This window comes from Ipomoea nil, unplaced genomic scaffold, assembly GCF_001879475.1.
Source record: "Ipomoea nil cultivar Tokyo-kokei standard unplaced genomic scaffold, Asagao_1.1 scaffold2922, whole genome shotgun sequence".
In the NCBI taxonomy this organism is placed as follows: Eukaryota; Viridiplantae; Streptophyta; class Magnoliopsida; order Solanales; family Convolvulaceae; genus Ipomoea; species Ipomoea nil.
Window position 1 is genome coordinate 1,055,307 of NW_017619350.1, and position 24,033 is coordinate 1,079,339.

The following is a 24,033-nucleotide window of genomic DNA, read 5'->3' on the forward strand; positions in this document are numbered from 1 at the left end:
GAACACTTAACGGTTGGAACAGTGATAAAACAGACCGTTACGATTGTTACATTAAATGTAAACAATGTTTGAGATAGCTCAGAAAATTTAAGATGTCCTTGAATGAAGTCTTTTCGAAAAAACCATATGCCCCTCCCTAGGAGTTAGACGCCTAGGGTACATATACTACTGCAGAAATAGCATATATTCAACCTATAGCTTGCATGGGCAGCTCAGTTGGTCTCATTAGTGAAATTTGGGAACAACGATTTCGGATCGAGCCTCACCCGCAGTGATTCATTGAGTCTCACCAGTAAGGGAGGCTCCTTGTATGCAGTAAACAAAGATCTAGCTTGTGTTCAGTTGAGTTTTCATGATTTACACCCTCCTAGATGTTCTGTTAGCTAGGTCGAAGCGTGACTGTGTGATGAACCTTTGAGATTGACAATTTAATCTTTTGGGAACAATAATTCAAATCTATAACGTTGGTTTTAATAAAACCGCCGTTAAAATGACGAGGCTTTTTGGCCCGTTCATCCACCTTTTTCCGATGATGTAAACTCCTCTGATCTCCAGTTGTTGGTTAAGGATGCAAGTGAAGGCTCCATTTCCAACTTGCCGAGGACATGGAGCCTCCTTGTCCTTATCTATCAACAAGTACATTGGAGTACTCATTTAATATGAAAATGAATGAGAATATATATAAATCAAGTACACAGATTGTTATTTGGAATGTATAAAATTACACAGATTATTATTCAAGTTTATCCCATACTAAAGTAAACTTGATTTGCTTCTATGCTCCTAAGGTTGTAACAATTGAAAGTTAAACTCACATAATCATAAAGGTCTACACAAAAGCAGCAGAAGCAACACTGAATCACACACACACATAAGCCAATCATCATTCAAGTTAACTACAGGTCTCATTTCCCTTTGCTAGTTTGGCCTGTAAATTCTAACAGATCCTGGCGGTTCGAGTCATCATGGTGATGAATTCATCCATGTCGATCACGCCATCTCGGTTAGCGTCCACGGCTCTCACCATCTCCCTGCAATCTTGCAGGCTGCACTTCTCCCCGAGCCTCTGCAGCAGCGCATACACTTCTCCCGCACTGATCTTCCCATCGCCATCCTTGTCGAACGTCTTGAATGCGGTCTGCAGGTCCATCATTTTCATGCCTCCTCCCTTCTTCTGCACTTCCACAAACTCATTGAAGTCTATAAACCCATCGCCATCAGAGTCTGCAACCTCGAATATCTTCTGGACTTCCCTCGTAAGCAGCATCGTCTTTCCCATGGATCTTAGTATGGCCTTGTACTCATCTGGGGAGATCTTTCCATCTCTGTTGGAATCAAATCTGTCAAAGACTTGCTTCAGATCATACATACTCGGTTGGTAAGTCGGCCCCAAGCCAGAGTTTTGCCTGCTGTTTTGCCTACTGCGCGAGAACATATTAGTTGGCTTCCTCAAGAAACTTCTCTTCGAGAGGCTGTACTGCATATCCAGAAAAGTTGTGCTCGTCATTCTTTCAGCAGTTATTTCAGTTGATAGAGCGAAAACTAGAGTACTATGGAAATCTCAACCTGTTGTCAAACAATAAATAGGTATGAACATTAATGCACAAGACATTCTGGCGCGTACATACAGAGAATAAAGAACCACTTTTCGAAGATAAAGAAGAACCACTTTATTCCTACACGAATGGCAAACCGCGTTTTTAGGTTAATTAACAGGTAAAGAATTAAGAACACGGTAAGATGTGATTCCAGAAATGGGATGCACCTAGTAAGCAGAGAATATAATATATTCTTGATTCTTTACACATTGACAGGCCAGGTACAACTGCATGTACTTTCACTAGAAGAAGGAGAGCGAAAGCTGGATATTGCTAATCAAACATAGTTAATCAAGGGCCACTGTGCAGTAGAAAGAGTTAAGAATGGATGTGATTTGTGTAACCAAAAGAAATGACATTCTGTGAAGACCTATCACATTAAAGCAAGGAATTCTTATCCTCGAGGGGGGCGGCTGAATAAAGATGAATAATATCTAGACAAACATGCTATGAAGAACTAGATTCTCAAAAGCTACTGCAACTTTTCCTTTTCGAGATGCCAATGTTTTTGGTCCACTCCTTTTTCATTTGAGGCTGGCTTTTAACGAAGCAGAAAAGCACAGCTCTTAATGCAGTTTATGAAATTCTTAGCATCTAGTTAATACCCACATACGTAGAGGACTATGGATGCATTATGCTACCAGTTGGCTAAAGAAAGGGACAAGCAATAATGTTCAAATTAAACAAGAAAAATATGTACCAAATCTTATTCGAAACGCATAGAACATAGAGTTAACAATACCAAGGCACGGAATGGATTTGCAGTCAGTATTCTTTCCCCTTCCATGAACCCTGTTCCTTGGTAGCTCCGAAACCTCCTTGCAATCCTGCTAAAATATGAAATAAACAAGTATTACAACAAAATGGAAATAAGAACCTGGACTTGATCGCATTGAAGCTGGGGATTTACCCTTACCTTTGACTGCTGCGAAAAGGAGGGAGATGGTTGGTGCAGATTTAAAAATTGTATTTTGTGCTAAAATATGTAAGTTACGGCTTATGGCACGTTGCTCAGAACAAAATTGTGACCAGTTCTGATAATGTGTTTACAAAATTAATTTGGTGGATGTTCTTTGTTCAACACCTTTTGTATTGTCTGAACAACATTAATGTACTAGGTAATTTCTTTCAAAAGAGTTTCAATTCTTTGCCAGTAGAAATTTAGAATAGATCAGCAATGAACTAAGCTCACAAATGATTAACAAGTAGTGGAAGAACCAAATTGTCCATTTGACACGGCAAAACTGTCAGATACCGTGGAAAAAAATGACAACGGAAGGGCACTAACAACAGCTCAAATGCATGCTTATAAACAGACTATGAGCTAGTAGCTACAAAATCCAAAATTTCACCGCCTGCTGGACATGCTGAAGGAAGTAACCTTCATAGGGGTTGCCACTACCAATGGAGCTTCAGGAGAGTTGCTTATTGCAAATTTGTCATGCATGAACCGACTCTCGACAATGGACTCGTCCTTCAACACTATCTTGTAACAATAGCAACTCTTGAGCCCTTGCTGATCCTGATAGCAGCCGTGTGCACTGTCCTTCACCTGCTGGAAACTCCATATCACGCTAAATTTGCCAACTGTTGCAACCAAGTGGCGTTCCTGTTTTCCACTTTCAGTAACCTGAAACATAGGCGCACGGGGCATATGTCAGGAGTATGTAGTTTTAGTCCAGAAGGACTTACCAGTTACCACAACATATGAATCACAACACAATCATCTTACAGGATATGAGTATATGGCATTAGAAGATGACAACACACGTAAAAATTCAGTTAACTGTAAAAACTTTAAATAAGAACTTACTCCATAACATGTAAAACAATAAAAATATTTCACTATAAATAACCATACTCCTATTTTAGGCCAAGTTGTTAGAATCATTACAACTATAAATATAAGTACACCTAGAATCCTATATTAGTATTATAGCAGGCCTGGTAGGTACCCAAAGCATTTGATTCATCACTCAGTGTACATTATCTTCTCTTGTAGCACACTAAGAAGCGGTGTTTTCCTGAATGTTCAATTTTTTTGTAATATTAACTCACCCACTGAAATATACCAACCATCTAGTCTTCCCTAGTGGGACATAAATTTTACTGAATTGAATGTCCAAAGTTTCTTTAAAAATTAAGATGATAGATTGATAGTCAGTCATGCATTTATCTTACCACTACAGATCATCTGAAACTATTTGTGGACCTTCTAACAAGTTGGGTATTCAGACAGTTAATAGTAGAATTTCATTCTTAGACTTGAGGGTCTGTATTTAGACTTCACTGAGCACCACTGTGATGAAGCTCAAGGACAACTAGGATCACATGGAGACGGCTATGACAGTATAATAACAAAAGCATTCATTATTATAATTAGAAGTAGTTTAAATAGGGGGAAGTGGCATGCAGTGCACAGTATCTGCAACTGTACAAACACCTCTTTGAACTCATATTGCATACTCATTGCAACAAAAAGCTATAACAGTATCAGTACCCTCTCTGACAGTCAGGTGATCGGCAAGTGTAGTATTAAAAGTAGTTAAATGAAACCATATAGACTGTAAAGCCAAAGATGAGTAGCTTACCCAAGAGAAATGGCCACCATGGAACTTGTTGTTTTGTCCAGCCAAATGTGCATCCACGGGAGCCAGCTTCAGTAATCTTGGAGCTGGAATTTTATTCCCCATCCGAGCAGTAAAACCGGTTTTCATTTTTCCATCCTTATCAGTAAACAAAGTACATATTAGGACCAAATATGTATCTGTTGTGCCCAAAATCCACTTGCCATCATAAGTAACATCAACATGAGTAATAGGTGAACCAAGCCCAGGAAAAGCAGTCTTTGCCTGCCTCATTGAAGTCTTAGAATATAGACGGATCTTTCCATCACGTGAGCCAACAACTATGGATCCATCCCCAGTAGTTGCAAAGCATTGAAAGTTTGTTCCTCTAGAAAATTGGTGGCCCTGTGTCCAATGCAAGACAGGTGAGCTTGTATTGGCTAGTGTCTGTACCATTCCCTTTTTATCACGCATATCCCATTGGCAAAGCCTATTGTCATCCAACCCCAAGAACGTCGATGCAGAAGGGTCCAATTGTGATCCCTTCGTATCATTTGAAATGTCTCTCATTGTAATCTCTGCCCCATCCTTCTCAAACTTCCATTCACTAACAACCTTCCCAGTCTCAATATCCAATTGATGAAGGCCAGTTGAATGAGGCTTCCCTTCTTTTGAAGGACTCATTAACATCATATTAGTCTCCCCTCGCATTAAAAGAGTTTTCTTGGGTGTTGAGCTATCCTTTCTAACTCTATCTTCAAATTTCACATAAACACCTTTTCCATGAATTCCATGGCTGAAATTCTTCACAACCTGAACCCCAGAATCATTCACAAGAAAACTGTTGTCCAAAGCCCCCAAGGCCAAGCTTTGTACCCCATCACCAGTGGCAGCCTCTTCAAACTCTTCCAGCAGATCCTGACTAGCCCTCATAGGCATCACAGTACTCTTCCCTGGACTCTTCCATATCCCTGCATCCACATCCTCCCAGATAGCATCATCTGATTCCTCTGGCTTGAACCACCCAACAAAATCCTTCCCATAAACCTTCAATTTATTAGCCTCTGTAGCCTTCATCCCGTACACATTCTCAAACAAGCAATCCTGAAACTTAGACACAAAATTTCGATAGTCATCATTGCCAAAAAACTTCAATGCCCAAACTCCATTATCCACGAAATCAACCCTCCTCTGCTCCCCAAACATCTTCAACTGCATATCGGTTGAAACCTTAACCCTTACCTTCTTCCCCACCTTCAACACCCAAAACCCCTCATCTCCACTATTAGAATCTTCATCATCGCCTACTTTCAAGCCTTTCACATATTCATAAGACGTGAGCTTTTCACTAATAATCCATTTCGCTTTCGGAGTGTTTCCACCGATATGCAAGTATAGTTTCACGGCATTCTGGAGACTGCCAGGGGTTTCAGCTGAATGTTGTTTCAGCTTTAGAGCTTTCAACTTTGCATCAACCTCGTCTAGGGTTTTGCTACTGACCTGCGGAGCCTTATTTGGTGATTGATCCTCTGCTGCGTCTCGGCAATCTCCTTGGCTTCCATTCTCCTCCTCCTCCTCCTCCTCCTCCTCATAGTCTGAATCATCAGAGAGTTCGAGACCTTCGCGACTCTGTGAAGCTCCCATCCTTCAACGCGATCACTAAGTGTTTGCTTCACCAAAAAAATAGTTAACAGAAAATGAACTTGAAACGATGAGAAATTTGAACAGATTGTTTCGGAAGGAAAATCTGAATATTGCAATGATTTTGGTAAATTTATACACTAATGTTTATAATCAACCAGTAATAGTAGTCAAGTATACGTCGGAATTGTCTATTCTTTAACACTGAAAATGGAGCATTTGGTGCATAAGTTTGCCGCCTACGGTGGTTGGCGGTTGTCAGCCGCCGACACGTGGAGCTTCGTTATGAAGTAAAGGAGGTGCGGCGCGGCGCCTGTGCTGCGCTGTTCATGTCTATTGTCTTATTATATTATGCGACTTGTGAGACTGCCAGTGCCACTTCAACGAGGGACAATGGGCTTGGGCTTTGCTTAATATGATTTCACTTTGGGCCATAGACATGTAGCCCATAAATAGTGGATCACCTATTAGGTTGATTTTTAAGAAATTACGGATGTGAGGAATCTTGGCCCACGATCATCCATTATGACTTATTTGTTTATCGACTCCGGCCCGGCATGATAGTGGAGGGTAGATCGCAGCGACTCAACGGCTCATTAGGATTGGATTGATAGGGAAGGTTTGATTGATATAGGTTTTGCGAGGTCAGAGTTTACGTAGAAAAGAGGTTGATCGATGAAAATTTTTTGACCAGTGAGACTTGACCGTTGCTTATGCACGGGCGACTGGTTGAATGGCTTCCCCAATTCAGAGTGTGTCTGAAATACAGAGTCTTAATAGTTGTAGATTTTTCTTGTTATTAAAAAAAAATAAAAATAAAAATTTATTTTCTTTTCCCATTCCATGCCTCCCAACACAAATAAAGCAAATTAAAGCACGTGCATACCGCTATGGAATTTATTCTTTACCAGATATTTATCCTCTTCTCCCAAGCAGATATTTCTCCATTATAACAGTATGATGATTGTTATAAACGTAAAAGTTGATGTTTAGTGAGTGATTAAGCAGTTGATAAGTTGCCAAGTTGGGAATCATAAATTAAATCAATCTCGCGTGCTAATTTCTAAATTAACACGTTGAAGTGCTTAAAGCATTATATCAGTATATCACATACATGCACGAGGCCAATTCAAATACCTTTTTAAATTAAATGATTAGTACCCATGGCAGACCAAATGTAATTTAGTCTTTGTATCCTTGATATCCCATCTTTTTTTTTACAACAGAAGCAAATCGCACTAAGAAGTCTTTGTGCAATAAATTTAATGACCTTTTGATATAAAAATTATGTTCTATCCACTTTATTGCTCCTTTCAAAGTGGATATCACATGTTTGTTGTGCCACTGGCGGATGTTTTTAGCATTTTGCAATAAGATTTATGTAGTTTTTAAGTTTGCTTATTTTTCTCTATGTGTCTCTATATAGTCAGTGTTGTAAAAATCGGCCTAGGCGACTTTTAGTCGACTGACCGACTAAATGGCCGACAAGGCGCCAACTCGGCTGTGTTGAGCGCCTAACTCGGCCGATTCAAGCGCCTAACTAGAGTTGGCGTTCAACTCGACCGAGTGGTTTTTTTTTGCTTGCTTGGCTACTTCTCTTCTATATTTCTCCAGCCAAGTACTCAACTAACCATCTAACATATGCAGTTGACTAGTTTGGGAGATTATAACCGTCTAACAACTCCTAGCCCTTAGTGGAAAAAGTAATGACAATATACTCGGATTACTCGACCGCATAAGCGCCCCTAGGCGCCTAGTGCCTTCTGCAATATTATATATAGTAGATAGTAGACGAGTGAAATGAGAATGTGCGCTCAAGTGCAAAAATACACTACATAATTTACAAAGTTCATCATATAATGCGTAAAAATGCACTCCATGTGTGTACCTTATGATATGTAAAAACGTAATTAAAAAGTAAGTAGACTTTTGAAATTTTGTATTGTGCACTTTTAGAATTCGCACATTTTTAATATCATAGAATACAATTTTATAGTTTACATATTGCACTTTTAAGTTCACACATGTATACACATTCTCATTGATGTGACCCATATATATATATATATATATATATATATATATATATATATATATAATTAATCACAGTGACACTATTTTAAAGTATCTAGTTGTTGCAATACAATAAAATTGAGGTGATGTTAAATAAAATTTTACAAAATTGTATGATGTAATGTCATAAAATAAGTAAATTATAGTATTTATCTGTTGCTAAGTTGACATAATAGTTTACACATTTTAATTATAATTTTTTAAATTGTATTTTTGTGTCACATGTTGTAAGTAATTTTTTTTTATTAGATAATTACAACGTGTGCAATTGTTTGACGTAGGATTACTAGCTGTTTGGCATCTATAGAATATACTTGTAAAAGCTGGCTGTACAGTAGAGATGAGTAGAAGTTGAGGAAAGTAATTACAAAAGAGTTTCCAAAGCGTGGTGCGGTGATGCCGTCAACAATACCGAGTGGCGAGTACGGCTGACCCCATGTTTGGACCGAGTATTATCGTCCACTGATTCAGTGCGCTTCAATGATTTACTATCTGTTATTAGTCAGTATATCTAAGGTGATCTTCAATAGTGATGTTTTTTTATGGATTTTTGAAATGCTAAATAAGAGAGAATAGGAAAATTTGGAAAAAAAAAATTGTATTTACGGGCCTAGCTGGGCGTCTGTTTTGCGCCTCACACGAAGGAGATTGTCATCAATGATTTGGTAGGATTTATATTTCTGAAAAAATTAGGTCTTTGCGGGGTCACCCAACTCTCTCTCTCTCTCTCTCTCTCTCTCTCTCTCTCTACGGGAGAAAATTATGTAGAAAATGAATTGCAATTTTATAAGAGATAAATAAATGTGGAAATAAAGTGATAATTTAAATTTCAGTATTTGATTTGCTGGAATAAAATTATTGAAAATTTTAATTTTAATGTTTGGTATATATGAAAATTAAAAGGGAATAATAAGTAGTATAAAGTTCAAAATTCCTGTTGATGTTACAAAAATTATGTTTGGGTATATCTAATGAGGGTGTTCTTGAAACATTGTTGGGGTAATATCCAATTATGTTTGTGAAAAATTATGTCACAAGTCATAGTTATGCCTTCTTGAAATATTTACTTTTATGAAAAATTTGATAATCTTGCATTGATATACGTCAGAATACCGAATGATACTTTGATAAATTTTGAAACAATAATTTAAAAATATACATTGGACATTGAACTATTTGAGCAATGCATGTGTGGTAACTAATACGTGTTCAATTCACCTCACGGACCATTTCTTCTTTGACGTGTTTTTTATTTTATTTTATATTTTACTCATTCACCCACACAATTTTCCACTGTATATTATATTCAACAAAATAAAAAAACATTGTTTTTCAATTTGTATACTTATTTTCCAATAATTTTTTTTTTAATGGACGGAAGGACAAAAGGAGTATCTGATGTTGACAATTTCCTTTATTTGATAATGCTGAGTTGACCCCGCTGGGGACTGCTCCCTTTTTGTTTTCTTCCTTCAGGTGACTTCATTTTGCTTTTTCATTGACATAACTCATTTAAGCACATGTTGATTGTCCAATATTTCAGATTTGCATTCATCCAATTTGCACATGTCATTTTTAGCCGACATCACAATACTAATCCGATCCCCTACGATTTTAGCATAGTTCTTAGGAAAAAGACTTGATTTTATGATCAAAATTGTCCCAATAATGTCTCTTTGATTCTGACAAAATTGAGCACATGTCAAATACTTCAGATTTGTATACTTCAATTTACACATATTATTGTTAGCTGACCTCAGAATAATGATTCCACTTCTATTTTAGCATAGTTTTTAGGAAAAATGTTGTTCATGGATATAACTAGTTGATAACATTAGCTGATTGTAGGAAGATGTTTGACAAATTAGCTGATAGTTGTTTGAAATAAATTTTTTTTTTCAGAAAGCTAATTAAAAAAAGTTGTTTTTAACAATATTTTTGAATTTTAACATTTTAGAGTTAGAAAAAGCTAATTAATCAAACACTTATTGATTTTTTTTAATCAAGTCAAACAATTAATAGTGATCAAACAAGTCACAATTGCCTAATTATTTTAACAAATAGGACCGTTATTTATTTATAATACAACTTTGATTAGTTACATAAAATTTAATCAAAATTGTCTGAATTATGTCTCTTTGGTACAGATGGACCAAATTTTGTAAAAGTAAAATCGGATGCCTTTTTTTAAAAAAATCTGAGAAAACAGAGCTCTTTCTCTTGTCATCTTGTTTTTCTAAAAGCTGTGAAGATTTCCGCTGGCTGAATCAGAAGAGTCGGCGTTGAAATCCATCATCATCATCAAGTCCTGAAAATCTTGGTCTCCGGCGAATTCCCAGAGTTCTTTTTCCTTCCTCGTACCTCCTACGAATCCCATGTTTTCGTGCTGCGATTGTTGTTGTTGTAGGTGCAGCGGCTGAGGAGGATGAGGATGAGGATGAGATGAAGAAACGCTTGAAGTACTCTGCTCCGGCGGCGCGTATGAAGTGTAATCGGCGAAGGAGAAATTGAGCTTGGCTCGCGGGCCTCTGAACTCGATGGCGGCTCTGTCGTAAGCGCGGGCGGCTTCTTCCGCGGTGTTGAAAGTTCCGAGCCAGACTCTAGCCGCCTTACGCGGGTCTCGAATCTCCGCCGCCCATTTCCCCCACGGCCTCTGCCTCACGCCCCTGTAATTCTTCTTCTTCTTCTTACCCGCATTTTTCTTCCTCTTATCTTCGGCGGCAGCGGCAATCTCCGGCGCCGCGCCGAAGAAGTTGCAGCCTAAACACCCCTTGATCTCGCAGAACTGGCACGTCTGTCCTTCCGGGACGCGGAACACCGGCGGCACCTCTGTTCGTGCCGTCGAGGTCGAGGCGGCAGAGAGAGACTCGAAATGGAGGTCGCGATCAAAATTGGACTCCATTGCGGCGGCGGCCGCGCTGCCATCTATGACGTGCTTCAGGGCGGTGACCATGACGGAGTATTCCTGGTCGCCGGTGAGACGCGGCGGCGCTTGGGCGGAGGAGGAGAATACTTCAGCCTGTTTATTAACCCTCTTGGGTATCCTCTGCATGCTGAAAACTCGTTTGTCTTTGAAACACGGTCGGGGGAGTTTGGCAGCTTATATATATGGCGTCGGAGTCTCCACAGTTCACACTTATTTAACACGCGGTGTTGATCTGTCATACGGAGAGATTGACAATCTTTTATTCGCACGTGGGTATTTCCGAGTGCTTTCTTGTATGACGTGGCGAGACTGTGTATCAATTTTCAGGTGCCAGTGGGTGACTTGGACAGCCTAACGTCATCTTCAAGGCGTGTTCACACGGTGCTTTTACCTTCCAAGAAGGTACTGGCGGGATGGCGGTTATACGGGACTCATGTACTTTTAACTGACACGTGGACCACTCGCACGTTATCTTATCTCTTTCAACTTTCAAAAATAGGCTGGGTCAGATTTAGATAATGTCAGATTTTATATTTAGTGTTTTTTGAGTAATAAATGAATACTCCCTATTTAATATATATATTTTAAATAAAAGTGAAATTTGTAAATAAAATAGATAAATTATATATTATAATTTTATTTTTTACATGATTTGTAAATATAGATTTCTATAAATTTTTAAGATATCGAAATGAATTTTGTTAATTTATATTAAATTAAATTAAACATATAATAAAGAATTATAATTAATATATTATTTATTATAAAACAAATTATCAATGTTGAAGTTGATATTTGTTGTATGATGGACGGAAAGTGAATGTTTAAAAAGTATATAAATTGCATGAGTTGCATGATAATTATATGATACTTTGATGCAATGACTTGGACTAAACATTTATAGAATCTTAAACATTCTTTTCTTTTGTTGTTTACACACTAAATATATTACCTTTACGCAACCAACTTATGTAATTAATATTCCATAAAACATTAGCAATTTTCCTTAATCAGTGTGAATCAACCAATTAAAAAAAAATAAAAAAAAGATGTACTATAAATTTTTTGTTTTATTTTTCGTATAATTAATAATTGGCAGCTTATTGTTTTTGTTAAATTGCTCAGTGTCTATGCTGACTATGCGGTCATGCCTTTTAGGGTCTTGCTAGGGTTCAATTAAAAAATGGGAAAAAAAGCTGTGATGGTTGACAATAAGGGCATACAAGAGTGAGGAGTCAACCATTCAGCCCAAGTTCGTTCACGGCATGAGAATATTACTCGTTTTGATTTGTAACTAAACCAAATCCTGCACTTCTTTCTAGAAGGAGTACACATATAATTGACTACGACGGCTAATGTTTCTAGATGCAAGCTAAGTTCAAATAGCATTTCATAGTTATTGGAGAACAGACCAGATGAATAAAGTGTGTGTATATGATTCGAGTAAAGTGAACTGCAAGGAGCAGCACATTTTCCATATGCTTAACCAACATGGTTGGCAGTGATAGTTCAACACCTCATCGATCTCCACCCATGTGAATGGGTCAAATCATTTGACCAGTCTACTACCACTTAGTGTGCTAAGACAGAAATTAGTCTTCTTGCTATCGGCTAAAGAGATACTTTTGGGCAACCAAAAAAATTTTCCATATGCTTGTTTTGAGAAAATTTATACAACTATATTTGTACAACCAAAACTGTCGTTACTTGAAATCACAGATATGCCTACGCCTACGGCTACTACTATCATTCTATCAAGATTGAAAAGGGTAAAGGGATAGACGCAGAGACAACGCTACAACAACTGGAGTAATAAGCAATCTTCCCAAGCCATCATGTAATAATGGGAAAAAAATGATGAGCATAACCATCCAACTAGTCCTCATCCTCTGAATCTGTATTTTAGTGATATAGATATTTATTAGCATAGAGTAAAATAAATAGATAAGAGTAATCTATAATTTGGTAAAACTCATAAAATCTTACCAGACCGTATGTCTTCCCCAACTTTTCCTTTATTTTTCAATTGTTTACTGATCATTGAGCATATAAGAATCCACCAATATATGTGAAACACCAGCAGCGTCAACAGCAGGGTATTGAAGACATAGTATAATGACTTATCATAGCTGTCTGACATCCTCAACACCTCAAGGATATAAAAGCTGGGGAATGCAAACCATAAGATAATCAAAAAACCATTAGAGCACACAGGGATGTGATAAAAAGTATGACATTGAATTCTGATTTGCAATCATACCTTGAAGCCTTTATGACCCAGAATGGGAAAACAACTAGTCGTAGAACAAGCCATGAAATTGCAAACAATCCAAAGCATAGGCTAGCTCCAAACTCCTTCTTAGAGTACTTGTTGAGTTTAGCAGCTTCCAGAAAGATATCACTTGCATCATGCAGAGCTAGAATTACTAACCCAATTCGGAAAAACCTAAAATAATGGAAGATTTATTAGCCAACCCAAGATTTGTTTTAGACCTCTATATTTCTTTAGCCAATACAAAATCCCTTTATCATTTTTTTTTATAAAATCTATTTTTGCTCCAAAGATCAGCATATTCCTTTCTGTCAAGCAATGTCTTCATCTTTCTTCATTTTATGTTAAGCATGTAGCGATAAACAAAAACAAAAACAAAAACCAAAACAAAACATAAACCCAACCTAACTGATAAAGAACTTCTGGTGTGTAGAAATTAAAAGCTGACAATAAATGATGAGTGATACTAATCCTTGATTATCATAGAATCTCTACTGACAGAAGAAGCCAGAGGGCAAGCTTTTATTTTTTGGGGCTTGAATTACCAAAAGAGACCATAAACTTCATGAACAATCAAATACCTCAAAGCAGGAGGCTAAAAAGAACAGCAGGTTTTGAAATTTACCTTGTAATGTATGAGTATGAAATCAGTATGACAGTGATTATATGATGAGACATCATTACTGCAAAATCTTTCCTTCTAGTTTCCCAGACAAGGAGGGCAGCGATGCTATAGACATAGAACCCACATTGGCACATGTATAAAAGAATTATGGAAGGCCTGACACAGAAAAGGAAGCATGTTAGAAACCAGTTCAGTTATTAATGTATGAGCATCTATACCAAATACACACACATTATGTACATGTGCATATAAAATGAAAAGTTTTGAATGACACATCCCATTTGCATCCCTTGGAAGTTACAGGCATATAAAGGTCAGAACTAAATACCCAATTTAAAGCTCCCACAATTTGAGGTTCGGGGAAAGATGTAAATGACCTTGCCCCTACTTCCAGAGGTTTTTTTAAGGCTTGAATACATGAAAGGATTCAGTGATGAACAAGGCAGCAAATACTCTGAGCACAATCTTTTCTTACAGGGATTTATAAAAGACAAAATCTAAAGCATGCTCTTCTAGAAATTACACATCTACCAACTGAAATATTTCTCTATGCCATTCTGATCTCAATAGGCCATTATGCACCAGAACCAAATTAGGCATTTGAGTGATTATATATATATATATATATATATATATATATATATATAGGAAATGACATTTCAAAATTTTCAAAAATCGAAGTACAAGTAAACATAAAAGTAATATAACTAATAAATAAAGCTCATCCACGAGATAAAGCATAATTTTGTTTTTTTATTGGTTTTATTTACGAGCATCTAAACATAATTTTGTTATTATTCTATCTTTCACGAGCTCTTTATACATATTTTGCAACAAAAACAGTTCTCATAAACCCCAGAGACCATATATACCTGGAAAAGCATTTCACATGAGCTATCCATATAAGGGGCCAAATATCAGTGTGATTCAAACTAGTATGCCCTCCAGAATTAAGAATAATGTATTTTTGTTTTTGTAACAGTGGCTTCCCATTAATAAGTAAATCAGAGAAATTAGGTATGTTAAGGCTGTAACTGATAACTGACCATTTGGAAGAGATCCCTGAACTTAAGGTACTTACTTAAGTGATATGTTCAGGATTTAATTCTGCATTTTGATGAAATACAAGAATTCATGCAACTGTAAATCAAGTAAGGCTTAATCCCAATCTAGTTTGGTTATCTGCTTGCATTCAGAACTAATTAAAATATTCATATCACAGTTCAAGTGTTACAATGAAATAAATAAATGAAGCAACCTCCTAGTAAACAAAATCAACTAATGTGAGAGGGAAAGACTTTGCAGAGCACCACTCTAAAATCTACTTTTCATTTCCTCCAACTGTAAAGAAATGTAGGTCAACTACAAGGTGAAAAGCATAACAGGTAAATACTCACTGTAGCTCTTGATTTGGCCAGCCTCTGAAGTACTGCTTAATATCGTAAAACCATGGCAGATGATAGGTGGCTTTTAGGACACAATACTCAACAGTGGTATAATATGCAAATTTCCACATAGATTCAGTGAATTTTCCAATTTTCCCCTTTTTAGCCTCATTCATGTTGCGGGTAGCTCCATATCCCAGCATCCAGATGGCAAGCCTCTGAACAAGATGGTCAACTGTGAGAAACAGCAAACAACTTACATCTGAAAAGTGAATCTCTGTTTTCTTGCTAACATTTGTTGGGCCAGTTTGAACAGTAATACTTAGCTACTCTTTGTTACAGATAATAGTCCAGATTGTTGTGTAACAGGTGTGCTTGTACAGATTCCAAGCCAATAATAACTATAATCTTAATCTTAATTCTTGACTAATATTAGGCAGATGTATATATAGAATCATCAGTTCTCATGAAACAGAAAAGAAACTTAAAATTTAAATTTCTAAATGCTGGAACATTTATTCCATTCCTCTGTGTAATTACCTAGATTTTCACTTAACCAATATCTTGAATTAAAAGAACATAGAATATCCCACAAATGCATGCATCTGTATTTATTATCCAAATACACTTTACTAAGGAAATATGATTTGAGCATGCAAACATTAAGTAAAAAATGAATTTAGCATTCATCAACAGCACAGTATCACCAGAAATATATAGTTTATATTTTTACAAGAACTAACTCTTCGAAATTATTTTTAAAAAAATGCAAGTGTAGTAACTAACAAAGTAACAATCGATAATGGAAACATGCAGCTAACTGAGCGAATGCGAACACATTATTCCAATTGCACGGCATTAGTAATAATCTAGTTAACAAACAGTTACAGCGGCAGAGTTAAAAATCAGCTTACACGAAAGACGAATCTGTCGAGCAAGAACCTGGCGGCGATGAAAGCGACGGCGAAGTAAGTCGCGACGGCGAAATGCGAAACGCCGGGGACGGCATTTTCAGACCAAATCGAATCCATGGGCGGATTCGAGCCTCGAGAACTTGAAAAAACACTTCAGTAGACTTATTCAATCCGACTCTGATACGAATCATGCATTCGAGCACTGAGCTCCTGCAGTGTGTATATAGAACGAACTGACACTGATTTTGGGGGCGGTGGTTAGAGAGCGAGAATAACGCGGAGGGAAAAAGAGAGGAATGGAGTAGCACCGGAAGGCGGAGGCCGAGATCATGTGAGTGGCGGAACGGGTGTTTCCGTGGAGGCCACCCTATGGCTTTTAGCGGCCATGGGTCCCGCAGGCCCTAAGGATACGCAACGCTATTGGCTACTCCCCCAGCGGTCTCACTGTAATACCATACGTCTTATACACCAAATCAAGGATTTCAAGCGAACTGCCATTACCATTTACCAGAAAATCAGCGGTTTTGCGATTTTTAAATTTTCTTTATCTAAAAATCGTATGTCGTCAAGGTACGGAACTGTCAAGACACTTGATTGGCTGATCACATTAGCCAAGGAAAAGGTGCACAATCTCTTAAGTCCTGCGCTCTATATCAATTTCTCTCATCTTGTATCCCTCACTTATTTATATTGGCTTGTATTATTGTATCATTAGACTCGTATTAATTATAAAACTAGAATGAAAAAGTAAATAATAATAATAATAATAAGTCATCCCGATGAATTGTTGAATTTGAATAATATAATTTAAAATTAAAGATTGATCAATTGTATACTATTAAAATAAAAAATTAATAGAAGCAATCAAACCGTGTTGTCGTATGCAGTAGACTATAGAGTGGAGACAGTAAACGACATACGATATTTTTTCTTTTCAAAAAAAAATCGTATGTCGTCTACAAACTCCACTCTATAGTCTACTACATTCGACAACACTGCTTGATTGCTTCTACTAATTTTTTTTCTTTTAATTGTATAAAATTGATCAATCAGTTATATTATTCAAATTCCACATTCATGGGGATGACTTCTTTGTATTATTATTATTATTATTATTATTATTGTTGTTGTTGTTGTTGTTGTTGTTGTTGATTTTAGGTTTTTAGGCCCAGGGAGGTCTAACACAACCGTGGTTGGTGGATTCACCTTTCAAATAAAGCTATTAAAATAGAAGAAGTATGACTCAATGATTTTTACGAGGAAACTGAAGGGTGAAAACCACGGGCCTTTTTGGACGGTGTCAAGCCTAAATTCACTATGTATTTTGGAGGTGTCTTTGTACATGTTGTAGAGCTATTTTGTACATGTAGTAGTGTAAGAATGATGATATATCTTCTTCTCTCTAGCCTTGAATGTAGTCTTTTTGATAGTCTTTTTGTTGTGAGAGTAGTATAGGAAGAGTGCTTCCATGTGAGGATGAGTGATATGCCTTCTTAAGAAAGAATAGTAGGTGGTCTTCTTGGGAGAGTCCTCCCATGTGAAGATGAATGAGATGGCCCCCTTTCTTGTTTCCTTTCTTCCTTTTGTAGTAACAAAGTTCAAGATTATGGCTGTTGGGTAATTAACAAGGGATTTATTAGGCTTTATATGTGATAAATTGGAGGTTATAAGAAGAAACAAATATGTAATTAATTGGTAGTTAATGGAATAATATGTTGTAGGTGAGGGGTAGACGTTTGGTAGGAGATGGGTAATTAATGGGGAAATAATGGGTGGTAATGGTGGTTTAATTGGGTAGTAAATAGGATGAGGGGTTATGGGTATTAAGTTGGGGGTTAGGATGAGGTAGTTAAATAGGTTTTATTAGGATAATTTAAGGGTGGTCAAATGGGGTTTAATTAGTAGGATTTTGACTGAGTTTAGATGGGTTAATCGAGGTTAGGCGGTTTAACTGGGTTTAAATATTGAGTATCTATCAATAATTATTATTATTATTATTATTATTATTATTTACTTTTTTCATCCTAGTTTTATAATTAGTAAGAGTCTAATGAGCTCTGTATCTAATTTGCCTATACCACAATGATACCTTGTAAATAGACTAATATGCACCTTTTGTCCTTTTGCTTGGCTAATGTGATCACCAATCAAGTGTCTTAACAGTTACAATTAAATGTACAATTTTAGGGTCCCTCCCACTAATTCAAAAAGTAAATAAGTAATCAAACTATTGACTTAGTTTTATAGTTGCATTGAGATGGAGCACATGTTTAGAGTTAGCCTCATTATCAAAGATCATGGATTTGAATCTGTATGTCACCTGGTAAAAAGACTATGATTGTTTGGAGCTTGTAAAAGTAAATAAAGCTCATATGCGAGGAACGTGTTGAGCATATAATACATAAACATAAATATACAATTCAATTATTAATTTAGACTTTTAGTTGAGATATACGGTATGCTTCAATTTAGACAATGCAACAAAGGTATGTGTTTGTTACAAGTCAACTAAGCTAGTTTGGTTTATTGTAGGCCAAAACAATCTACCCATCATATTTCATAACCATTTGAGTTTGGACCAATCTTTCAAAAAATTAATACATAGGCTTGAAAGATTGGACCCACGATTCAAAATAGATAGTTCCTATAAACAATGCTTTAATGACAACTCTTGTGAGTTGTCACATATTGACCCCAGTGGAAAACGAAAGAGTTTGTTTTGCCTTGTTTGGACGTATATTAGCGAATACTCCGTAATACATGTGAGGGTGATGTTCTACTCCATCATGTTTGATTGACCAATACCAGAGTTAGAGAGCTCACATTATATATATATATATATATATATATATATATATATATATATATATATATATATATATATATATACATTTTATGAATATCAAAATTTTAAAAGAAATTCTTTTTTTTAGTACTGACTCTATTAAATTGTAATATCATTAGGGTGACAATTCTACCCGCACTTAATGGGTTCCCCACGTCCCCGTTCCTACGGGTTTTAAAATATCCGTACAATTTGGGTAATGGGTGCGGGTATGGAAGAAATTTTGTATATCTGCATGGGTATGGGGGCGGGTGCGGGGGAGGTAGCACCGCCCCCCACCCGCACCTACACCCGCACACACACCTGCACTTATATATATTGTTATTAGTATTCTTTTATTATATAAGTTTATGTATATTTTATAATTAAAATGCATAATGTATTAAACTTCTTTGTTTTTTGTTAATGAAAATTGAATAGGAACAACACAAATAACATTATGAGTAAACATTTAATACAATTATACTATCGACGCAATTTTAGTTTTAATTAACGATTAACTTCATTTACGCTTATTAAATTTTAGAATTATGTTCAATTTTTTATAAAAAAAATTCGTGTAATAATTAAAATTGTAGTATAAAATTTTTATTAGATTTGAGTGTAATATTAATAATTAGAGTTGCGGGTTAGGTATTATCCGCACCCTCAAAATCTCCGCAGAGACAGGTATGAAGTAAGAATTTTATTATAGGAGATTCTAAATATCACTAAGATTTGATCTCATGACCTCACATATAAGAGAGTTCATACATGTCATATGAGCATAAGGTGTTTGGCAAATGAAATCTTTTTTTGTTTATTTTAAAAAGAGTAAATACCCAAAATGATCCCTCGACTATAGCTAAATTCACAAATTGGTCATTGACTTTCAATTTCAACCAATTTAAGTCCTTAACTTTGTAATTTTAACACAATTTGGTCCTCTGTCTATTTGACCGTTTGTTGACTGTGATTTTTGAGGATATATATGTAATTTCATGGTCCATCGTTGGTTTTTTAAAGTTCTGGTTGCATTTCCAGACCACACTGTTACATTTGAATCCACTGCCGAAAGCAATCTACCAAATCTGGTCGCCTTTCTTCATCCTCCCTTTGGATTCAATGTAGTTGAGTTCGTACCAGAGCGAAGAAGACGACGTGTTTCCGAACCAGTGCAATGTCATCCAGGAGGTCTCCATGTGCTCCGACGAGGAGCTGAAGGTTCTTCTAGAGATCGTCGTTCACGGTCAACAAACGATCAAATAGATGAAGAACCAAATCGTGTCAAAATTACAAAGTTAAGGACTTAATTGGTTGAAATTGAAAGTCGAGGACCAATTTATAAATTTAGCTATAATCGAGGGACCATTCTGAGTATTTACTCTTTTAAAAATACAATTCATTTTCCAAATATTAAAAAATATGCCAAAGTACAAATATTTTATTTTTTGGAAAGTATGAAGCCTTAAAAACAGAGTATCATTGCGAGTTCTTAATCTTCATCTTCTTCCCTCTCCCGTTTAACAGCACCAAAGCGTTCCACCAAGAGTTGAACAATCAATGGCACCAAATCTTCACAAGGGACAGACTTCTTGTACACATCTCCCAAATGCGAATCACTCCCAATCCTCCCTCCCACGTACACATCAACAGCTTCCACAGTCTTCCCTTCCTTTCTCGTCAAGCATCCCATGAACCCTATGTCTGCAACTTGGACCTGCCCGCAGGTGTTCGGGCAGCCCGTCCAGTGCATTCTCACGGGGCGGCTCACGGCCACGCGTTGCTGGAGCTCCTCCGTGATCTTCAGGGCGCGGGCTTTGGTCTCTATGATGGCCTGCCCGCAGTACTGGTTGCCCGTACAGGCCACCAAGCCCTTCATGAGAATGGGGGGATTGGGGGAGAATCTGTGGTTCAAGAGAGGCTCTTTTAGAAGAGCATTAACGTTGGCGGTTTCGACGTTGGGGATTATGATGTTTTGCTCGACGGTGAGGCGGAGCTCGCCGGAACCGTATTGGTCGGCTAAACGGGCTAGGTCGTCCATTTCGTCGGCTTGGATGCGGCCCACTGGAATGTGGAGGCCGACGAAGCTATACCCTTCCTGTTTCTGGGGATGAACGCCCAGGCATTCTCTCCTTTCCCAGTCTTTCTTGATCAGATCTTCTGCAGCTGCCCTTTCTAGCTCTTGCCATGGCATCCTCTTCACCACCTCTGCTCTGAACCCCTCTATGCCCTGCATTTTGAAATTAGGATTCAATGTATTAGGACAGTTACTTACTTAGTAAGCGAATTGTTAATGCTGTCAATGCAACTGTAAGATCAAATAAAGAGCTTTGGTCAAGACAAGCTCTAAAGAAGTTCAAACTGCTAATGTTGTTAATGGGGTGTTCAATAAATAGTGTTAGCTGATTGGGTTAGTGGTTTTGACTAGTTAATGGTATTAGCTAATTGTCGAAAGATGTTTAGTAAATTAGAGTTAATTACATGCAAAATGACTTTCTAAAAAAGGTGATCCAGGAGTAGCTTTTTAAATTTTAGTATTTTGGAACAATAAGCTATTACAAAAAAAGCTAATTAATCAAACACTTATATGAGTTGTTTAACCAAGTCAAACTGGTAATAATGATCAAATAAGTCAAAATTGACTAATAAGGTAACTATGTTACCAAACAGGGTCAATATAATTGTAAGATCACAAAAAGAATTGCACCCTCAAGGGCCAAATTTAGCATCGGGGAAGGGTCAAGTCCAACCCTTATATTTGAAATGTGAGACTAACTGTTATGCAGATGAAGAAATAAAATCATGTATTTAGTACTAGCTATAATTTTGATGTAATGGTAAATACTTATCCTAAGAAGTGATATCAGAGCGCAAGCTATAGCTTTTGGCTGATAAGCTCTTGCTAACAAGAATTTTGATCCGAACCGGACAAGATCTAGAAAACTTCGAATTGCTAATGCTACTAATGCAATTGTAGGATTAGATAAAAAGTTTTGATTGGGACAACATTTAGAGAAGTTCGAACGATTAATAGAATTGTAAGATCAAATCAAATAAAGAGTTTGTAGTGAAGTTGAAGGGGGAGTATGAAAGCTTACAAGTTCATCAATCAACCACATCATTCTTGTTTTCTGTCTGTTCCCTCTAGTGCCAAGATCTCGGAAGGTTTCCAGTACAGCTTTGCAAACCGGGAGAATATCATCTCCGGGCACCCACGCATCTAGAGGGATAGCTTCAGCGCATCGCTTGGGGCTGAAGAATCCACCCACGAGCAAGTTAAAGCCGAACCGCCCATCTTTCATGGCAGGCATGTATGCAAGATCATTGATGTGGGGATGCTCATACAAATCATGAGTCCCTATCACACAAACATTCCATTTCCTCGGCCTGCAAAAGAACAACAGACACAAAATCGAGTCTTAACAGTCGCAGTATGGTAGTTATACCTAATGTGTTGGACAAATTAGCCTTACAAGTTGGTAAAAGCAGGGTTGCCTTGTGAATTAGCAGTGATAAAATGGGAGAGCAGATTGCAGTAAGGCCTTGTATCAACAATTTCATCAGGGTCAATTCCAGCAATAGGGTTCCCAACTGGATTCCTGACATTATCCATGCCACTCTGCAAGCTAGTCAACCCAACTTCATCAAGTCCCTTCAGAATCTCAGGCACATCAGACAGCACAACACCTCTGATCTGCCAATTCTGCCTGGTTGTAACATCAGCACAGCCCTCTTTCCCATATTTCCTGATAACACTTGCTAGATATCTTGTTTGATCACTGGTTGTAACCCCATTTGGTAGCTTCAATCTCATCATAAACCTTCCATCTAATTACACATTCAAATACATAAATAAATAGGAGATCCCTTCATCACATGCTACAAGAAATCACTGAAATGGGCAACCCCAACCAAGTTAATCAACTGTTGAATTAGCAACTATAAGATTACAAGTTTTACTCTCGACGGGCGGGACTTTTTGGTTTAAGCTACGGGCAATCTAAAATTGGTTTATGTGATCTTTTATCACACTGAAATGTCAATGCAGTATCTGATCATAACTATTTTCTCAACCTACTGAAGCACAAAGAATCCTTACACTCTCGAGTAGTGATTGCAATTAACACTGAAATGTCAATGCAGTATATGTTCATAACTACTTTCTCAACCTACTGAAGCACACAGAGTCAATATTGTCTCTCAGGCTCGAACGCACAACCTCCCATATGGGAGCAACTTGGTGCCACTAGATCACAAGGGTCTTGGCCTGAAATGCTAATTTAATATAGGCAAAGAGACCTAGATTCTACTTAAGATGATAAATCAAATGTAAGAATAATTTGAAAGACAAGAAAAGAAACAAAAATCTATGTAAATTGATGGGAAAATATTGGATAGAGTCAAACTTACAGTGATGCTTTCTCCTATGAAAGAGGCCAAGCCATTTGAGTCTACTGTCAACATCATCTTTGGTAAGTTTGGACTGGTCAATCTCTTCAAATGGTATCTTGGAAAGCTCTTCAACTTCATTTTCCATGAACAACTTCATTGGTTCCTTCTCAATCTTAACCTTTTCTGCGGGATTTATGCCCTGTCTGAACTTTTCCTTGAGTATAAAGTAACCATCTTTTTCCTCCACCCTGGGCTCCAGTCTTGCGGGGTCGATCTCCGCGGATCCGGATGCTGGTGGCGCCACCGTCTGTGGCGGAGTCGCGTGGAGGCGAGTGAACTTAGTCAGTTTAACGTTTCTGTGATTTGGCAACGATGGCGCCACGAACTTAGCGGAAAGTGATGCCATTTTGATGAATTATGGAGAAAGTTGGAGGCGGTGGCTGCGGCGGCGGCGGCAGCGGTGAAAGGCGGAAGGGGAGGTGAGAGAGGTGCCGTTTTTGTAGTGTTTAGGGGCTGGTGCCGCCATGTTAGGGAGTGACCTTTCGTAGGAGGAAGGGGTCGTTTTTCTTGTTTCAACGCTTTTTAATGTTCAAAGTTGCATTTTCTACACTTAGAATTGTGGGGCCTTGTAGGTTGTGACACGTATCATTTCTGTTTGCTGCTGGAATTTACCGGAATGGTTTTTGGATGAATCCTTGGGACGGGTTTCGTTACGCCGCAATGCCTCTTGGAAATTAGTAAAATGCAACTTGCTAGTCTACAAAATTCATTCAATTCATTGTAAGAGGAGCAAATGGGCAGGCACATCACACA

General features: G+C 37.4%; 5 protein-coding genes across 6 annotated transcripts; all 5 read right to left on the bottom strand.

Annotated features, from left to right (window-relative positions):
• Window positions 1-678: 678 nt before the first annotated feature.
• Window positions 679-1,575, bottom strand: LOC109161370 (calmodulin-like protein 1). Its single transcript, XM_019309735.1, has one exon. The coding sequence runs from the start codon at window positions 1,505-1,507 to the stop codon at window positions 938-940; it is 570 nt and encodes a 189-aa protein (XP_019165280.1). The 5' UTR covers window positions 1,508-1,575; the 3' UTR covers window positions 679-937.
• Window positions 1,576-2,758: 1,183 nt separating this feature from the next.
• On the bottom strand, window positions 2,759-6,145 carry LOC109161363 (protein CYPRO4-like). 2 transcript variants are annotated; one of them, XM_019309727.1, is made up of 3 exons: window positions 5,987-6,145; window positions 4,190-5,835; window positions 2,759-3,228 (listed from the first exon to the last, which is right to left on the bottom strand). In XM_019309727.1, the coding sequence occupies exons 2-3, from the start codon at window positions 5,807-5,809 to the stop codon at window positions 2,947-2,949; spliced, it is 1,902 nt and encodes a 633-aa protein (XP_019165272.1). In that variant the 5' UTR covers window positions 5,810-5,835; window positions 5,987-6,145; the 3' UTR covers window positions 2,759-2,946. The 2 variants fall into 2 exon arrangements, with proteins under 2 accessions (XP_019165272.1, XP_019165271.1); XM_019309726.1 differs by having other exon boundaries at window positions 5,946-6,145.
• Window positions 6,146-9,977: 3,832 nt separating this feature from the next.
• LOC109161369 (ethylene-responsive transcription factor ERF109-like) lies at window positions 9,978-10,970 on the bottom strand. The gene has a single exon (XM_019309734.1). The coding sequence runs from the start codon at window positions 10,929-10,931 to the stop codon at window positions 10,116-10,118; it is 816 nt and encodes a 271-aa protein (XP_019165279.1). The 5' UTR covers window positions 10,932-10,970; the 3' UTR covers window positions 9,978-10,115.
• A 1,458-nt stretch (window positions 10,971-12,428) lies between these two features.
• On the bottom strand, window positions 12,429-16,318 carry LOC109161368 (LAG1 longevity assurance homolog 2-like). Its single transcript, XM_019309733.1, has 6 exons — window positions 16,002-16,318; window positions 15,100-15,305; window positions 13,703-13,858; window positions 13,066-13,251; window positions 12,792-12,970; window positions 12,429-12,700 (listed from the first exon to the last, which is right to left on the bottom strand). The coding sequence occupies exons 1-6, from the start codon at window positions 16,116-16,118 to the stop codon at window positions 12,681-12,683; spliced, it is 864 nt and encodes a 287-aa protein (XP_019165278.1). The 5' UTR covers window positions 16,119-16,318; the 3' UTR covers window positions 12,429-12,680.
• Window positions 16,319-20,213: 3,895 nt separating this feature from the next.
• LOC109161365 (ferredoxin--nitrite reductase, chloroplastic-like) lies at window positions 20,214-23,761 on the bottom strand. Its single transcript, XM_019309728.1, has 4 exons — window positions 23,239-23,761; window positions 22,302-22,656; window positions 21,927-22,215; window positions 20,214-21,058 (listed from the first exon to the last, which is right to left on the bottom strand). Exons 1-4 carry the CDS (start codon window positions 23,624-23,626, stop codon window positions 20,321-20,323), a joined length of 1,770 nt encoding a protein of 589 aa, XP_019165273.1. The 5' UTR covers window positions 23,627-23,761; the 3' UTR covers window positions 20,214-20,320.
• Between the last annotated feature and the right edge of the window lie 272 nt (window positions 23,762-24,033).